This window comes from Octodon degus, unplaced genomic scaffold, assembly GCF_000260255.1.
Source record: "Octodon degus isolate 3935 unplaced genomic scaffold, OctDeg1.0 scaffold00235, whole genome shotgun sequence".
Classification (NCBI taxonomy): domain Eukaryota; kingdom Metazoa; phylum Chordata; class Mammalia; order Rodentia; family Octodontidae; genus Octodon; species Octodon degus.
In genome coordinates this window covers 2,064,799-2,082,892 of record NW_004524811.1, presented here as the reverse complement: position 1 = coordinate 2,082,892, position 18,094 = coordinate 2,064,799, and the positions used below count along the sequence as shown (strand labels likewise).

Sequence of the window (18,094 nt, the reverse complement as noted above, 5' to 3'; positions counted from 1 at the left end):
CAATTTTTAAAAATTCTCTTTAAAAAAGGATGCTGGCAAGATAGCTCAGTGGACTAAGCACCTGCTTAGGCAAGCACAGGGACCAGGGTTTGCTCGCTGGCACCACATGCTGCACCAGTCCCACCCCCAGGTGTGCTGAGCCAGCCAACGAGATGGAGTGTGGTGGCGCACACCTGTAACCCCAGTTCTAGGGAGGCTGAAAACAGGAGGATCACTAGGAGTCAGAGCTACATAGTGAGACCCTGTACCAAATACATTAAAAAAATAGTAAATGAATGCTTGTGAAATAAACTACTTAGTGCTTGTAACAACCCTATGTGGCAGGTATTGTTATTACTATATTACAAATATCAGAACTGAGGTTGAGAAGGGTTAAGTAACTGACTTAAAGGTACACAGGTAATGACATTCGCAGCTAGGGTTGCAGTCCGGCTGTCTGTCTCTAACTCTGCTTCCCTCCCTCCTGCCTCTGGGCATGCAGTGTGCTCTCAATTTACTAAAGACTCACACCTGGATCCCGCCTGTGTCTGTAGTGCTGTAATTTGCAGCTAATTATTTAATTTCTTTTATTTTTAGTTTTCTCACTTATAAAATGGTGATCATAATACTGCCAATTTTATGTTATGGTAAAAACAAAAATTAGTATCTAAATTATGGCTACATAATAGATAATAAATATCCTCTTATGTTATCATTATTATTGTTCATGAGGATGCAGCTTAGAAGACTTCACACTCCAAGATTTATTTCTGTGGTCTTTTATCAGCTCGTTGCAAATGTCCAAGTTCTTTGTAGTCTGGGGAGGGGCTACCATGTGCATAGTCAGAAAGACTTGCACCATTTCTGTCACTCTCGACTAGCACATTGTGTGTTTTGTGGTGGATGGGGCAGGCCTGAAGCTGGGCGGGCACTGTAATGGTACACCATCTTTTTTATTTCCTTTTTCTCTGATGGAGTAAGGAGACTGTGCCATTCGTCAGGAACAGGGTCTCAGAGAGCAGACGGCAGGCTCCTTCTCCAGACAGCATTGTTGTCAGGGCCTTGTCAATGAGGTCTGCATTTTCTGCTAGCTGAAAACTCTGAGCACTGTCTAAGGTCACTCCAGAGGTGCATCCAGTAGAGGACTCTATTTATCTCTTATGTCTTTGGGTGGTAAAAATTCTCTAAATCTAATTTTAGCTGAGTACAAATATTTGTGTTGGTGAATTACTTTGATAACTGTTTTGAATGAGGGTTATGAAACAAGCATATTTTTTTCCACCATAATGAATTCTAAGAAACCAGAGTTAATCATGTACAAAATTTCTCTGAATCATCTGTACTGGGTCAGCTGAGAAATATCATTTTAAAAGAGATGTCTTATTTGATTAATGCTTTGCAATGAATTCACCTTGAAGTAATTATCTTTTTGTTCTTATATGAAAGGAAGTTCCATGCAAAATACAAGTGTGTGGAGGACTATTTTTTTATTTGTGTGTGTGTATCTTAGGGAAGGGTCTACAGGGTGTTCAGGGTCTCACTACTAGATCGGACTCATAGTGATCCGCCTGTTCACAGCCTCCCAAGAGCTGGGATTACAGGCGCTCACCACCATGCCCAGTCTCAATCGCCATCTCAGTGTGCCCTGGGGGGTGGGGAGGGCCTGGGGATTGAATCCCAGTCCCTGCACCTGTTTGGAGGCACTTTAATCCACTGAGCTATTTGGCTGGTCCTCGGACTGTTGTATTTTGACCATGATTCTAGATTGGAGTGTAGAGGGTACTCAGATGAATGCCATGCAGTCTCTTCCTTCCTGCCTGACCAAGTTGCTAAGACTGGGTCTGATTAGAATATATTTGGCCCTTGGTATGCTTTGACAGACGTATGAAATTTTCTGCATTTCAATCCAGTGATACCTATTAAGTCTGTCAAAGTGCTTACTCTTACATAAGCAGCTTACAGATCAACATACGACCTTCCAGTCATGGTCTTGTCCAAATTGTGTTCTATTCTCATACTAATTAATAAAGTTTCCAACCTTAATTCATTGACCAAAAATAATGGCTTTAGCACCTTATTCTTAGGCTAGTTTTACAGGTATTTAGCATAAAAGGAGCTTCATACGCTAAACATCCAGATGGCCTCTAAATTTGTAGACTGAAATCACATTCTAAGATCATATGCATTTCGATCTTTAGGTTTTGGCACATTTTCATAAAAGCATAACTCATTTTAACTCATCACGTAAGTCTTACATGTTGGCAAATTGACTTAGAAAGCAAAAGGAACAGTTAAAGATAAATGTTAATATATAGCTGTGTCTTCATTTTTCTCCTATCCCATATGTTGATTTTGATCTGCTCTTAGGGGAACTGTATTATTTATAATGCAGCATAAAGGTTATTGAGTATTTCTACTTTGAAAATTGTATTATTCATGGTATATATGGGTCTAAAAACTTTTTATGAAAAATGAAATGATGCCTTTGTTGTAATTTTTCTACATTGCTTGATTAAATTTCCCATTGTGTTAAGCTGAACATTGCAAATAACCTCTCTTTCTGTCTCTAGGGTGCAAAGAGAGAGATCTTTGGGAGTGTCCATCCAATAAACAGTGTTTGAAGCACACAGTGATTTGTGATGGATTTCCAGACTGTCCTGATAATACGGATGAAAAAAACTGCTGTATGTTATTACATAATTTTTTCAAAACATTTTTAAAATTATAAATACCAACTATCTCACTTTGAATACAAGGTATACATTTGTATCGAAAGCTTCTGATTTCTTCAGACCTTTGACTAACCCTCTATTGGTAAAGATATATGCCAAGAAGATACTCAAATTCTAACATTGGTTAGAGCATTCAAAAATTAGAACACCCCAAAATACCTACAAATGGGAGACTTAAAAAAATATGCAAACGCTAAAATTAAACAAGAAATGAATAATTCTCCTGTGTTCGTTATATATCTTGAGCCGATGTAATAGCTTCTCAATATTGTAACAAAATACCAGAGATAACTGACTTAAAAAGAGAAAACAACTGTTTTGAACCACAATTCTGAAGATTTCAATCCATGATCAAGGGACCTGCTGCCTTTGGGCCTGCACTGAGGCAACAAATTATGTTGGGGAACATAGTAGAAAGAGCCAGTTGACTTCATGACTGGATGCAGAAAAAGAAGAAAAGGAAAGGTCTACTGTCCCAATGTCTCATTTGAACTTGTCCTCCCAGTGAACAAAGATCTCCCTCTAAGCCCCGTCTCCCAAAGCAGCCACAGTTTAGGGACCTTTACTATTTTCTTTAATTAATGGGCCTTTGTGAAATTGATGTATCTATCTGTCTGTCTGTCTGTCTGTCTGTCTGTCTGTCTATCTATCTATCTATCTATCTATCTATCTATCTATCTATCATCTATCTATCAGCTACCTATCTATCTGTGTACCTACCTAGAGCTCAGAAGTTCATAAAAAGTTTATATTATGATCTCTCAGTGCTAAAATTATTACTTTTTTGTGCTTTTCAAAAAACATTTTTTAATCTAAATAAATAGTCTTCTTTGGAAACAAACAAAAATTTATGTCTCTTAAAATTACTCACTTACAAGTAACAGAAAGCCAAACCCTAGCAATGAGATATTTATCATTTTTATTATCATTTGTATCCCATATGTTTTATATTATCACATGACAAGCCAAGAAAGTATAGGGTGAGTTCTTGGGGCTTTCTATCCGAATCCAATACTTTATGATTCCTTTATTTCTACTTGACCTCAGGCTGGCTGGTCCAAAGCCAGGAGCACCGAGGCTACCAGCTCCCCTGATCACATCCAGTAGTTAGGAGAGACAAGTGAGCTCCTCTGACTGGAACATCACCTAGGAATTCACTCGGGTCAGCTTTGAGCTGTCACAGCTAGAAGTCTGGAACTGTTGTGTAGGCTAGAAAGATACAGTCCTGGAACAGCCGAGTTCCAGAAAGGAGCGTCATGCAGAGAGAACCAATTAGAAGAAAATGCTGTTTCCTGTGGGCTGTGGGTGTCCCTGGCTAAGGATCGTGGCCTGGTCAGCAGAGTGTGGGGAGAAACTGTCTTGCAAAGCACAGCTCCAAAGCTGTAGTCCCAGGCTCTGCTCTCGGGTGTTTACCTTTGGGCTAATAATTGTACTTAGGGAGGCATAAGTGTAATTTGGAAAAAGCCATGCCCAGCTTAAACTAATCCTTAAACCAATCTTCCTCTGGAGCTGAGGTGTGGTGTGCCAAATGAAATCAGATTTCACTTGAAAAAAGAAAGGAAGTGGATGCCATGTAGGCAAAGAGATTTACTATAATTTTTAAAAATCCAAGAGAGAATTGTGTCCGACTCAGAGAGTAATTTAATAGTACAGAATTAAAAAATAACCACATCCACTTGTGTGAACAGAGCTTGTTTTCCTCCTGTTGCTTGCTGCTCACGTCTTCTTCTTCTTCTTGCTTTGCTCATGCAGATTTTAACGCTTGGTGTTCCTGCTACTCTGGACACCCTTTTCTTTTTCAATCCAATTGTGAAAAGCAGAGAATGTAAGCACTTGAAGACAGTAATTCTGCTTAAATATCTGGACAAATTGACATCTATTAAATGATTTATTATGTGAGATCGTAGAAGTTCTCTGACTCTACACTACCAAGCAGAAGGGCTCAGGGGCCCCATACTTTGGCCACACACCGCTGGCAAGTGAGAGTGCACGCATTAGCGACCATCACCGTACTTTGCAAAGCTTCAGTCTTCTTACCTCTCATTTCTCTGTCTTCAGCGTTTTGCCAAGACGACGAACTGGAATGTGCCAACCACGAGTGTGTGTCACGTGAGCTGTGGTGTGACGGAGAAGCCGACTGCTCCGACAGCTCAGATGAGTGGGACTGTGGTAAGCTGCTGGCCACCATGCCTGTTGGCCACGAATGCTAAATGAACCCTTAATCACGTCATGGATTTTACTCCCCAAGTTCATCTATTTTGCTTTGGTGCTATAAAGCTGACAGTGGTGAGTCATGGCTGTTATTTGTAAGTTGCAGAAAACCCCAGCCCCTTGCCACCTCTCTATTTGAAACATCTGTACTATATGTTGAAATTTTGGGCTTCAGATTTGTGCAATCGCATCATTTCTTAAACAGATTTTCAAAACTTTTCTATCACTCGGGTTCAGTCATTAATGTTCTGTGATTCTTCTATTATGATTGACACCTCTTAGAATAGAATTTTAAGTGGCTCCACTATCTGCTCTATGCTTTTGCTCTGAGTGAAAAAGCAACTTCGATTTAGCTAGTCCTTTACTATGGACAGGATTTAAAGGCATCTCCCACAGTATTGCCAGCAAGCAGTTTGTAATCAAGTCATCTAATTGCTGACCCCATTTTTACTGCTTTGTTCCTCCACTCCATTCTTTTTTCTATCTTTTGCAATTATTTGGACAACTCACAACTTGCATGTGCTATGTTCACCTGCAGTGTTTAGTGAGTTATTAGTGGCAAACGGAGTCAGAGGCTGCTTTTTGGTAAAATAGAAATGAGTGCTTCTACCACATTAACCCTCAGCTAGCATCTCTTCACGCACTTACAATTCCATATTCTTTCTCCAAAGAGATGCTATAAAGTCATACCTTGCTCCTTATGAGTTATGGAAATTCCTGGGCAGAGTTAAGACAGTGGACCCTACCTCTGCCGTATTCTGGCTTAAGGAAAGTCAAGAGTTGACTATTTCACTAGCATCTCCAGTTCAGAGACCTGGCAGAGAGCATGTCTCGCTCCCTTTTTGGTAGTCTACCATCACACTGAGAGCGGTGACCTGCCTGGGGCAGGAACTCACCGAAAGGCTCTTCATCCAATTAGATAAGAATGAATAGATGTAATCCAACCAGAAGAGTATAGTTATTATTTGGTTTCATAACAAGAAATGCTTTCTAAAAAAACAAGAAATGTTTTAATTAGGGTTTCTTGCCCTTTTCCCCCCTCAGTGACCCTCTCGAAAACTGTGAACTCCTCTGCACTCCTGAGTGTTCACCGGTCTGCGACAGAGCACTACGTGTGTGTGGATGGCTGGCAAGAGACCCTGAGCCAGCTGGCCTGCAGGCAGATGGGTTTAGGGTAAGGTCAGTAGCTGATAGCACTGATGGGCTTCTTGTGGACGGGCCTTGGGAACCTCGGCAGCGGTATATTCGCTCTGAGAGTGCAGTGAGCCAGTGTGCTGGGACGGACAGGACCCCACTGCCTGGGAAAAGGATCAGGTAAAAGGACTTCAGTGAATGACAGGAACCTGCTGGGAAGAGTGTAGGCTGAAAACTTACTTTTATGAAGCCTCTAAAAGTAAACGAAATAATTGTTTGTTAAGCACTTCTGAAACAAAATACTTTCATTATTTATAAAATCATTAAGATGGTTTCCTCTGTGGAAACTGGATGGAAAAAAGTTTCATCTTGCGATTTCCCCCCAAGGAGTTGACAATTTCTTTTAAAGCAACATACACTTTTTAATAATTCAAGAAAGAAAATTTGAGTGTACTTGTATTTCTGTTTACCATAAGTAGTACAGAAAATGTAAACAAAGATATAATTCACCTTTTTTTGCCTTTTAAGCGTATGAAAAGATGCAATTTGGATTTGTTACAAATTCACAGAAGTAGGTATTTTGAAGTGTAGATACCTTCTCTTCTGTGAGGTTTTCCTTTCCTAGTTCCATGACAGATAGAAAACAACAATTTGCAAGGGTCTCAGAATAGATATATGAGTGTGTGTATATACTTATATTAAAATATTTAATAATATGTATTTCATTTATAAGTGATATATATGAGATTTTGAATAAATGTAGAGATAAATGAAATAAAAGTTAAGTAGTTAGAATAAAAAGCCTGAGCAAATGTCATTTTCTAGTATCCTGAGCAAACAATGAACAGTTTTACAATAATGACCCATGTGATCCTGAGGTAGTGTTGTGGCATATTAATGTTATGCCAGGTTGGAGAAGGATATTTCTTACAGCATTTTGAGCCTGTTTCTACATTCAAGTGGTCATGTTTTGGTTGAATGATTAATGCTGATCTGTAATAAAAGAACCTTAAACTTTGCCATTGTGGAAAAATTAAATTTGTCAAGATCCATTTAATTATGCTCCATTTTCACCACTTCCTGATTCTGTCTAAATGACATGGATATGCCTGTGATCAAAAGTAAATTAATGTGCTTATTTTGATCTTTCCTCTCATCAAGAACCAAAGTTATTTCTTAATATGAAAATTTGATTATACAACAATAGAACATAAAGTTAGAAATCACATTTCTTGTCATCTGAAAATGGTTCTGGCTTATAGCAGAGCACACAGATTCTGATTAGAATTATGTAAGAAAAACCTTCTTCTCCCATATTGTCTTGAAGTATCAGTTCATTCATTCATTCATTCATTCATTCATTCATTCTGGAAGCATATATGAAGAATGGCATTTTAATGTAGTGTCCAGAATTAAGTTCCAGTGGGTCACTCATCTACTCAGAGGGAGACATTTTGGAGGTAGCTCATCAAGAATTCAGGTCTAGGGGAAGCAAGGTAGCACAGCAGACTATGTACCTGCTTTGGCAAGCACAGGGACCAGGGTCTGATCCCTGGTCTGGCATGCTGAGCTGGCCCTGCCCCCACGGTGCGATGAGCTGGCAATTGAGTCCAGGTGTGGTGGTGCATGCTTGTAATCCCAGTGCTGGGGAGACTGAAAACAGGAGGAGCACTATGAGTCTGAGCTGCAGAGTGAGAACCTGTACTAAATACATTTTTTTAAAAAGTAAAAGAATTCAGGTCTACATCAAGTGACATGTTTTCCTGGGCTTCCACTGAAATCCTTCATGGTAAAGACAATTGATTAAAAAGACCTGCATTTGGGATGTTCAGACCCCAATTATGCCTCCATGTCTCCTAACACAAGTTTTAGTTCTCCATTGAGTGCTTTTCTGAATGAAAAAAATCATTGTCTTTGTTGAATCTGAATACTATTTACTGTCATCTGTAGATGAAATGTTTCAAGAGTCCACCTCAGGCTGGAAATGGCTGTTTGGTTAGATAGGGTATAAATAGATCCCCTAAATTCTCTTTTTTCCCCCCTAAATTCTCTTGACAGCATGTTGACTCTGCTACCTACATATCCAAAACATATGCACATTGATTTAGTCAACAGTACTGAGCAGAATTTCGACTGCCCTCTAATATTTGCCAAATGTTCAGTTGGAACATCTGGTGTTTCAGAACATAGTCAAAGGGTATGAGAGTCCCTGTGTCTTGGCTCCATTAATTCTATCTCTATGCAAAATGAGATCATCTGCAGGCAGTGTGTCTGGGTGCTCCTTTTTGGCAAACATTCTTTATGGGCTTAGTTATAACAGTTTTGTGCCCCTGTCTTTTAGAGTTTGTCAGTGCAAGCAACTTCTTTTGAGCCATGTTTCTATGGCTTAGGCAAAGCTATAGTCAAAGTGGTATCTATTATATCACCTAATTAACATTTCCTGGTATAAGAATTTACGTTAGAATTTCCTTCTAGTTTATTCTCAGAAAGAAATTTCTCATTTCACTTTTTTTTATTCACATGAGAACTTTGTACTCTAGGACCATTTCCTTCTTGATGTACTTCTGTTAAACTCACAGTTGGATATCATCCTCTCTAACAGTGAATCTATTCCAGGTCCTTTACATATAAGCTACAGACTTTCTAAAAGATTGAGAAATAAGTCACATGCTATCCAATTCACTACTAAAAAGTGTGTAATTCAGGTGTTTTTACTGTATTCATAAAGGTATGTGATCAACAACAGTGTTTAATTCTGAACTATTTTTGTTAATCCCAAAAGAAACACCATGATCAGTAACTTCACTTCTTCCTCCATCTCTGGACAAGCACAAATCTGCTGTCTGTCTTTGGACTTTTCTGTTCTGCAAATTTCATATAAATAGAATCATATTACCTGTGACCTTCAAGTTTGTCTTCTTTCATTTACCATGTTTTCCGAGTTCATTCATCTTGTAGGGCACATTAGTATTTTATCCCTGTTTGCGGTTGGATAATTTTGCATATTTTGATAATCTGCTTATGAATTAATGGGCAATTGTTTCCCCTACTTCTGGTTATTATTTATAACACTGATGTAAACAGTCAAAAACATGCTTTTGTATGAGAATGTGTTTTCAATTTTTTGGATAGTGTACATATAGGACTAGTACTTTTGGGGTAAGGGTAACTTCTTAAGAGCAATCTTAAGAAGTTTGCTTTTTATTTTGAATGAAATGGGAACCTGCTGAGACATTTTGAGCAGATGAGGGCTGATTTCTGATGGAAATTTAAATTCTGTGTTTAATTTCTGATGGAAATTAAAATTCTGTGTTTAATTTTTAATGAACTTTTCCAAAGAGGCAGTACCATTTTATACTACATCTAATAATGCATGAGAGCTGGCATTTCTCTGCACCCTTGTCAGTACTTATTGTCCTTTTTTTTATTATGGCAACCTTAGAGGATATGAAGTGCTGTTTTCATTGTGAGGGAACTAGCAAATGCTAGCATTCTTGTTAACAGTTGTTACTACCAATTTTTTTTTTATAGCCAACTTAGTGGATATGAAGTGCTATTTTCATTGTGATATTGATTTGTGTTTGTATGATAGCTAATTATGTTTAGCACCTTTTCCTGTGTATATTGGCTATTAGTATGTCTCTTGGGAAGAAGCGTCTATTCAAGCTTTTTTGTCATTATTGTTTTTGACTAGTTTATATTTCTAGTATTTAGTATATGGGCAGTTACAAAGCCCTATTAAAATTTTTATTTTGTTCATTTTCTCCCATCTCTTTATTATATGTGTGTATACTAGTCATCATTTCTCAGGCTGGAATAAAATACCCAACACAAACAATTTAAAAAGAAAGAGATTTAACTTGGCTGGTACTTTTAGAGGTTCCAGTCCCTGGTGGGCTGGCTCCAGGGCAGCAACACCATGGCAGGAGGCTGAGATGGAACCAAGATACGCACCCCATGGTAGCTGAGAAGCAGAGTGCAGGCAAAGGCCATCACTGGGAAATGTGCCCTCCATGTGCACCCTCAGTAACACACTTCCCCCACTGGACCGTGCCTTTTGGTGGCACTTTCTGCTATGAGCATCAGTGGATTAACCACTGGTCAGTGCTGTGATACCAGGACCCATGTACCTCTCCTGGCATCTATTAATCCAGTCAAATTAACACATAAGATTAACTGTTACAGGGTTGGGGAGATAACTCAGTAAAATAAGCGCTTGCCTGGCAAGTGCAAGGGCCTGAGTTCAATCCCCAGTTTCACCAAAAAGAAAATAGATTAACTTATACATTTTTCCATAGTGCCTATTTCTGAGGTACTGTTCTACGTGCCTGGAATATATCAGTGAACAAAAAGACAATCATATTTTCCTTAAATAGCTTATATTCTGTTAGGTGCATTGAGGAATCATAATAAACAAGTGAATGATATAGGAGTTTAGAAAGGAGAAAGGGCTATTAAAAAGTGAAAAATAAGTAAAGGACAATGAGGTGTTCCAGAGTTCAGAGTGGAGGCAGATTTTACTTTAAAAAGGGATGATCAGTTAAACATCATTGAACAGATGACAGTGCAGCAAGGTTGCGAAGTAGGTGAGAGATTTTCCAAGTAATTATGGAAAAACCATTCAGTAGAGAGGGAGCAGTTATGTGACCAGCAATGAGGCAAGAATATGCTGGAAACAAGGAAGCCAATGAGATTGGAGTAGCTTGTTTGGCATGAGGCAGGGGCTGCGGTTAAGAGAAAAGGGTGGAGGTTGCAGATGACAGAAGACCTGTGAGCCATCTTAAGAAGTCTGCTTTTTATTTTGAATGAAATGGGAACCTGTTGAGACATTTTGAGCATATGAGGGCTGATTTCTGATGGAAAGGGGTCAGTCTGGGTGTTGCGTTGAGAAACTGCGTTAGGAAGCTGCTGAATTATTCCACATAAGAGACTGATGGCTCAACTCACTATGCTAGCAGCGAACATGGTGATACATTGTTTGAGTCTGAGTATATTTTAAAACTAGAGCCAATATGAATTTCTTATAGTTTGGGGTTGAACAGGGGTTAAAACAAGAAAAAACCAAGAATGACTTTAAAGTTTCTTGACTTGAGTAATTAAAATGTGGGACTGTCACCAGTTGAGATGGAGAAAGCTACAGATAAAGCAAGTTGGAAGAAAGATGTACTCTCTTTGGGCATGTTAAATCTGAGATCTCTTTTATGCCCAAGAGGTGACACTTACAGGACTCAAGTCTAGGGTGTATAGAGAGGTCGCCTGCCCCCTGCCCTCCCTCTTAGAGTCATCTGCATTCAGAATACAAATGATATATATGTTTATGTGACTGGCGATACAATCAATGAAGAGAGTGTAGATAATGCAGAAGAGAAAACAAAGCATAAGACCTAACATATTAATAGGCTGGGAAGAAAAGTAGCCACCCTAAAGACAGGAGAAGAAACAACAGGGGGAGTGTGTGGTACCTAGAAAAGAGCTGTATCTAGTAAGACGCAATGTTCCATTGTACAGAGTTCTGCTAAGAGGTCGAGTAAAATGTGGACTGAAAACTATTAGCTTCAGGAGTTTGCAGGACATAGATAAGAGCAGATTTGCTGCTATGGAAAGGCAAAATTCTGAGATAGTGAGAAGGGAGAAATAAATGTTAAGTATGGGTTTTTCTTCACAGGGAGCAAAGAAATGTGAGCATCAGTTGAGGGTGGCTGAGGGAGCAGAGTTCGGGCTGTCTGATGCTCCCCTTGCACTCACTATTCCACTTGTAAATTCTTAATAAAGCCCTCCCTGGTATAACATGTAATAACTTTTTTTCTGTCAAATTTTTCTTTAATTTTATGTTTTTAATTAAGTTTGGACTGCTCTTACAAACTGGTGGGCCCCTCATAAGCCACTTCATCTTCTTCCAACTTCGCATTCCTGCATATACCCCTTCGGTTTCTGTGTAGGCTTATTTGAGGCCGTTGGGTATGCTGCCTCTTTCTTCTGCCTCTGTGTTCATCTAGGCACCAGTTTCTCTACTCCCCATCCCAGTCTTTTGGGACCTCACTCATGCCCCATCACCTCTGAAGCCTTTTTCATCCCTTGGTCTGCTTTTCCCCTATACTTCCTGTTGGTATTTCAGGATTTTCTTCTTAATCCTGCAATTCTTTATGCTATTTCTCTCAATTTTTATCATTTAGTTTATGTTCCAGAATAAGTTATACAAAGTAATAATAGCTGGTGCTTTTTGTTAGGTGCTAGTGTGTTGCATGTACTTGATGTATACTGTCTTAATTTATCTACCTTAAAATCCCATAAGGTAGCATGAGGAAACTGAGGTAATAGAGATGTCCAGGAATTTTGCTAAGTCACAGAGTTGGAAAATAGAGTCAGGCCAGAAATCTGAATACTAGCAGGGGGCCACTGGGTACCAGAAGGAGATACCCTAAGGCACCTAGTTATTCAATAAAGAATAAAAATGTCCTAAGGACCTGACTGAGGTGATCCAGCAGCTTTTTAAACATAAATGCCTTTTAGCATTTCTTTACTTTGAATATCTGTGGTCAGTCATATTACCAGCTTATGATCTTATCATTGTAGAACTTTTAAATATCTAGAGAACAGTTTGGAGGTGGGAGGTGAGGGAAATACATCATACAGAATCACAATTCAAATGTCTTATATTTTGAAAAGTTCCTTCTAGTAATAAATAGATGCTTAGCATATTCTAAGCAGAACTTGCCTGAAACAAGCCCATGCTGTGCTTTTTCTTTCATGGTGTGTGTCAGAGCTTTTCTGGTAGATATATGTCTTGTGCATTGAGAATAATTTCTTACCCGTTTCACAAAGGCTGGTGGCTAAATGGATGCCTTGGTGGAAAGAAAATTTTAGATTCCAATGTTTAGGTGTATTGTTTCTGGAGTATTCTATTCCAGAGTAAAGGAAAATAATTTTCTCAAAAAAATGGTACATTCTAAAGCTTCTATGAGACTATTGAGTGTAACACTTTAATAAACAAAAGCCTGATATTTTTACCAGTTGTTTAGAGCATTTTCATATGGTCATTAATAGGAAACACTGCCAAAAATTTGGATATTTGTTAGCAAACTGAATCTCAAACTGTGTCAGTTGAGTGAATGATTTATGAAATTTAGCAGAAACTTCTCAGTGGTGCAGAGAAAGTCATTATTATTAACCAGAATGAAATGAGGCAGGCTTCTGAATTAATTAGATACTTTTCTCTCTTATATTTCATTTGATTATAAAAAAATTCATCCTTAAAAGTAGATTCCTAGCAGGATTTATTAAAAAAGATAACTTCCATGAGGGTCTCTAGAACTAAGTATGATCAAGACCCAGTTTTTAATTTTCTCATGCTCACTCTAGTGATAAAAGGACTAATTATGGTAATAAGGCTAAGAGACCAAAAAAATCAATCTCCATGAAGTTGCTAGGAATGCCACATTCATAGAACTTATTTTTTTTTAACTTGTATGATCTGTCATGATTTAACCACAAGTGACCTGGATTATTTCTATTAGAAGTCCCAGTATGATAGCATCCCTTTGGAACTGTGTTGGGAGACTTGATGTGACTTAATTTCTCATTTTGTCTCTTCATGTCTTTGAGACAACTATAATCTGTATTTTACCCCTATGACAAGACTGACAGTCAGCACTGGTATTATCTACATGTTAAAGCCTTGGTCTTTTCTTAGTATTTTACATGCTTCACTAAAATTTCACCTTTATGCTCTGGCTTCTAAGATGTTATTTCTCTCCTTCCTGACTGACTCAGGTTCTGGCCTTCTCAACTTGTGTATCAAATCTAGACACAGTGGTACTAACATTTTTGTCAATTTTAACTCATTCTCATCTTGAAGGATTTGCTCTCTTTGTATTTCTGGATTGGAATACTGGTCTTTAGAACTTTTCAGAGTTACTTTCTCTTCTGTGTCTCAGCCTGGACATCAGTCCCTGGCACCCCAACTGAAGTAGCTTTCACCCCCATCAAGCCACTCTAACAAATTTGTTTACTTTGTCTTTCTAAAGGCTCTTAGTATCTGAAATGTTTTCTAATTTTTACCTCCCTCTAGAAGAATCCCCTGTTGTATCTGTCTGAGAAGAGACCAATCTCTTTCATTCTACCTTTTAGATCATAATCATAAGTTTCAATGTCCATCTGGCTGTGCCACTTATGCAAACTTTCTCATAGTAATATTCCTTTTGAGATCCAACCCACTTTATAGCAATATCCGTGTGAAAATTCACCAGTCAATCCATTTAATAAACTCATCTAATTTCTTTCCGATCTTTTACCCTTGGTATATTTCCCCAAAACTAAAACACTAACATACAAATAAGAGTATATGTAGAATCTTTATTCTGAGCCACAATAAGTTCTTGGGGTTCTTTTTAAAATAATTTTATTGAGAAACAAATAGCAATGAGACAGTTTCAAAACCAATTACTGGCACAGTTTCAATATTTAATACATTGCATATTGTTGTCTTAATGGTTAGTCATTGTACAAGATGCAGACATGCATCTGTCTATCTATCTGTCCACAAACACTATTAGAACAAATCTCTCTATTCATTGAATTAAGAGAATGCAGCTGTATATCTAGCCTATTTTGAATATACAGATATCAAATAGTCATTCATTTGTATCCCCCTTTTTTGTTTAGTTTTGTCAGAGATGGGTATTCCATTGCCATTTAAATATTGTAGGTGCATGAATTCAGCAAAATAATCCAATATAGTCCAGTAGATCATAATAGTAGTGGTTTATCTATAGGACTGGCAATGTCAGAAGTTGTTGACCTGAGCCTTTTATAGCTCAGCATATTAATATGGCTTTACTTTTTATATTTCATTTTTATACTTTTCTGTTGGGTAGTTAAGACCAAGATATGTAACTTTTGATTCTGATAAGGTTGGTCAAATACCCTCAAGATTTATCCTGAAACCCTGTGAAACCTTATACCAAAGTCACTTGTGACCAACATGTACTGTTTCTTTATCACAGTCTTACCTTCTTTGGGTGCTGCTTCTCTTCCCTTTTGGACACTTGCTTCACTTCCTATTTCATCCTTGGAATATAAGCATGAGTGGTCATCTGCACATCTTTTTTGTCTCAGTCTTGGGGACTGGCTGAGGGGTAGGTACCTAGTTCAAGCAGGAGCAAAGCACCTCACCTCCAGGCCACAGTGCTTGGTGTTGGAATACTTAAAATTCTTCAAAAGATTTGTTTTCATTGGATCTAGCAGAGAAGACTTTTTTTCTTTGGGTCACAAAGATGAATGGATGAGAGCTTAAAGCTGTTTATGAGCATTTTAAGCCAACCAGTTCCCTAGCTAGTAGAAAAGTCACTTAAAAACAGTCAAATCACTATTTCCTCCCCCCTATCCTTGACCCTAGAAGGAAGCCAAAAGGATGAACATTCTTAAGGATACTTCTTTCTCTGTCACCATCATTCCAAGAGCAGCTCATCCCTTCAGTGGTTATTAGATTTCTACTTTTTTATGCTAAAAATTACAACACTATTACAGATATTATCATGTTGATTTTTGTTGGTATTTAGCTTCTTTTTTAATCCTAAAGTTTGAATCACTCATCTTATAATGAACCCAGTGAGTTATGCGTTGCTTTAAAATTTTAAACTGAATGAAGGTGGGCACACTTTTAGAGAGTATTTTCTGTGCTTTTTTATTCTTGAAGAAAGGGCAACTGAAAAAATAAGGCTGATGTTAGAAAAAAAAGTTTTCTCTAGTTTACTGTCTTCTTGAACAACTAGGATAAAAAAGTTGCACAGTGAAAGTGAAACTTGTGGTCTCTAGCTGGACATGGTGAGGCAAATAAAGTCAAGACAAGCGAGACACATTTTCTTTGAAACCAAATTCACGTTGCTATCAGCACAATGCTGAGCCTCCATTTCTTACCAGTAACAAAAAATTGTTTAAAAAAAGTCTTCTGAATTACCAAAAGGAAAAGTTTTTTTAAAAAAGAAATTAGCTGAAAGGAAAAAGAATATATTTGCTAAAAATATTTTTGTCACATTATAGCCTTAGCTTAGTTTGTTGTATAGGACCAAATCTTACAATTAATGATATTTTACATTAAAATGTTCACAATTACTGTTTTATGCCTAGTGTTTATTTTATTTATTTATTTATTTTGCAGAACTGGGGATTGAAGTCAGGTCCTTGTGCTTACCAAGGAAGTGCTTATTCCATGGAGTCATCTCCCGGCCCCTCTAATATTTATTTTAAATAGTATATTTTTATTAATTTTATTTTCTAATTGATATTAGAATGACAATATGGGTTAATTGTATTTCAGGTTATGATTTTTATAAGTGGCTTAAACATTTAGCTTAATTGAATTTTTACTATTATGAGATATAAATACTGCAATTTGATATCATTTTACATAGTAAGCATAGGTTTTAGTGTGGCTTTTATGACTTATACCTGTAGGTTTTTGCATAGTGTAATATATTCTACCTCTGATGTATACCAAGTTTACTGAAAAAATAAATTTGTACTTTATGTTCTGCCACAAACATTTCTGTTAATGAGCATTTTAAGCTAAACTGTCTAATCAGACAGGTGATTCAACAGTGGTGTTCATTCGTGTTTTATCTGAAACCTATTAATGCCTTTCTGTGAGAATTCCCAGCTCGCATTTCTATTTGGTGAATAGCTCAACTAGCCTTCAATATTAGTATATGTAGTCTCTAGGAATCAACAGGGATAATAATATGAGAGGGTTCAAAAAAGACTTTCAAAAACAACTCATTTATCTTGTACTCCACACGAGACATTCACATTTCAAGACCAACTGGCAATTATTGACGTTGAATATCAAGATAATTTTACTACAGCAATAAACACAATAGGGGACAAAACTTATCTTTAACTGAAATGTGAAATATGTTGCTGCTATCTTAATATCAAAGGTAAAGAAATCTTTGTGTTTTGAAAGCTTCTACTGACCTGCACTTTTAAAGTAAGCATCCCTAGTAAGCATGGGATCCATGTCACTAAATGCAAAGATCTCATGAGCATGGAAGAAGGGGCAAAATGGTCTAGTGACCTGATTGCTTCCCTAATAGTTGAAATACTTGATTCTCTGCAGAATATCAGGAAGTTTCAGCTTTGTGGATAAGTTCTGTCTGCATTGCATTTCAGGAAAGATGAAATGATGCATTTTTATATGTGTCTTATGGCCACACAAACCCTAAGAAACAAATTAGAGGCACACATTTTCACTTTCCTGTGTAGTGAATTGTGCCTTGATATTTTCAAGAGCTTGGTGCCAGGACCCCTCAGACAGCAAAGTCTGCAGATACTCAAGTCCTTTGATGAAATGGTAGTGATAGCATGTGCACGTAGCCCCTGTGTATTTTAAATACCTCTAGGTTAGTTATAGTACTATAGTTACCTATGTATGTGCTATATAAACATTTTTATATGGTATTATTTGGAGAATGATGGCGGGGTAACATGGCTCTGCATATACAATGGGAATACAAGGAGCCTAGTCTCTATTTGCAATGATTTCAGAGTTGGTCCTGGGCCAGCAGATTCAGCATCACTGGTGGCCTTGGAAGAGAGGCAGATTTGGAGTCCCTTATGAGTTCTGATGAATGGAGAAATCTGGAGACAAGTTCAACAGTCTATGTTGTCACAGCCCAAAATCTCTTGTGGTGACAGGTACTACAGGTGATTTTGTTAAAGGCTAGAGTTTGACAAGCACTGTTTCGAGAAGTCCATGAATTCTCTATCTTACCCTAATATGAATGCTGGTCATGATAGAACATCATATGCATTTTTAATAATCCATTAACTTGCTGCTACCCTGCACCAGCGGGACCAGTCTCAGCCCAGGTGCAGCTTGGGCCGGACCCTCTCCCACCCCCTCGGGCCGTCCCCCATCACTGCGCAGCACCTCCCCATGCTGCCTGCTGAGTAGGAGTTTTGCAGTGCTCCGGGAAACTCCGGACCCAGTCTTAGCCCAGGTCCAGTGAGTGTGTGGGAGAGCTTCCTCTTCCCCCTACTTC

The 18,094-nt window shown here is 38.0% G+C and overlaps 1 protein-coding gene across 1 annotated transcript in view; it reads left to right on the top strand.

Annotated features, from left to right (window-relative positions):
• Positions 1-18,094, top strand: part of Corin (corin, serine peptidase) — a 303,897-nt gene that overhangs the window by 252,986 nt on the left and 32,817 nt on the right. The window contains exons 14-16 of the mRNA XM_023705996.1: positions 2,550-2,663; positions 4,770-4,880; positions 5,967-6,096. Coding sequence (XP_023561764.1) covers positions 2,550-2,663; positions 4,770-4,880; positions 5,967-6,096 — 355 coding nt within the window. The remainder of the gene's footprint in view (positions 1-2,549; positions 2,664-4,769; positions 4,881-5,966; positions 6,097-18,094) is intronic.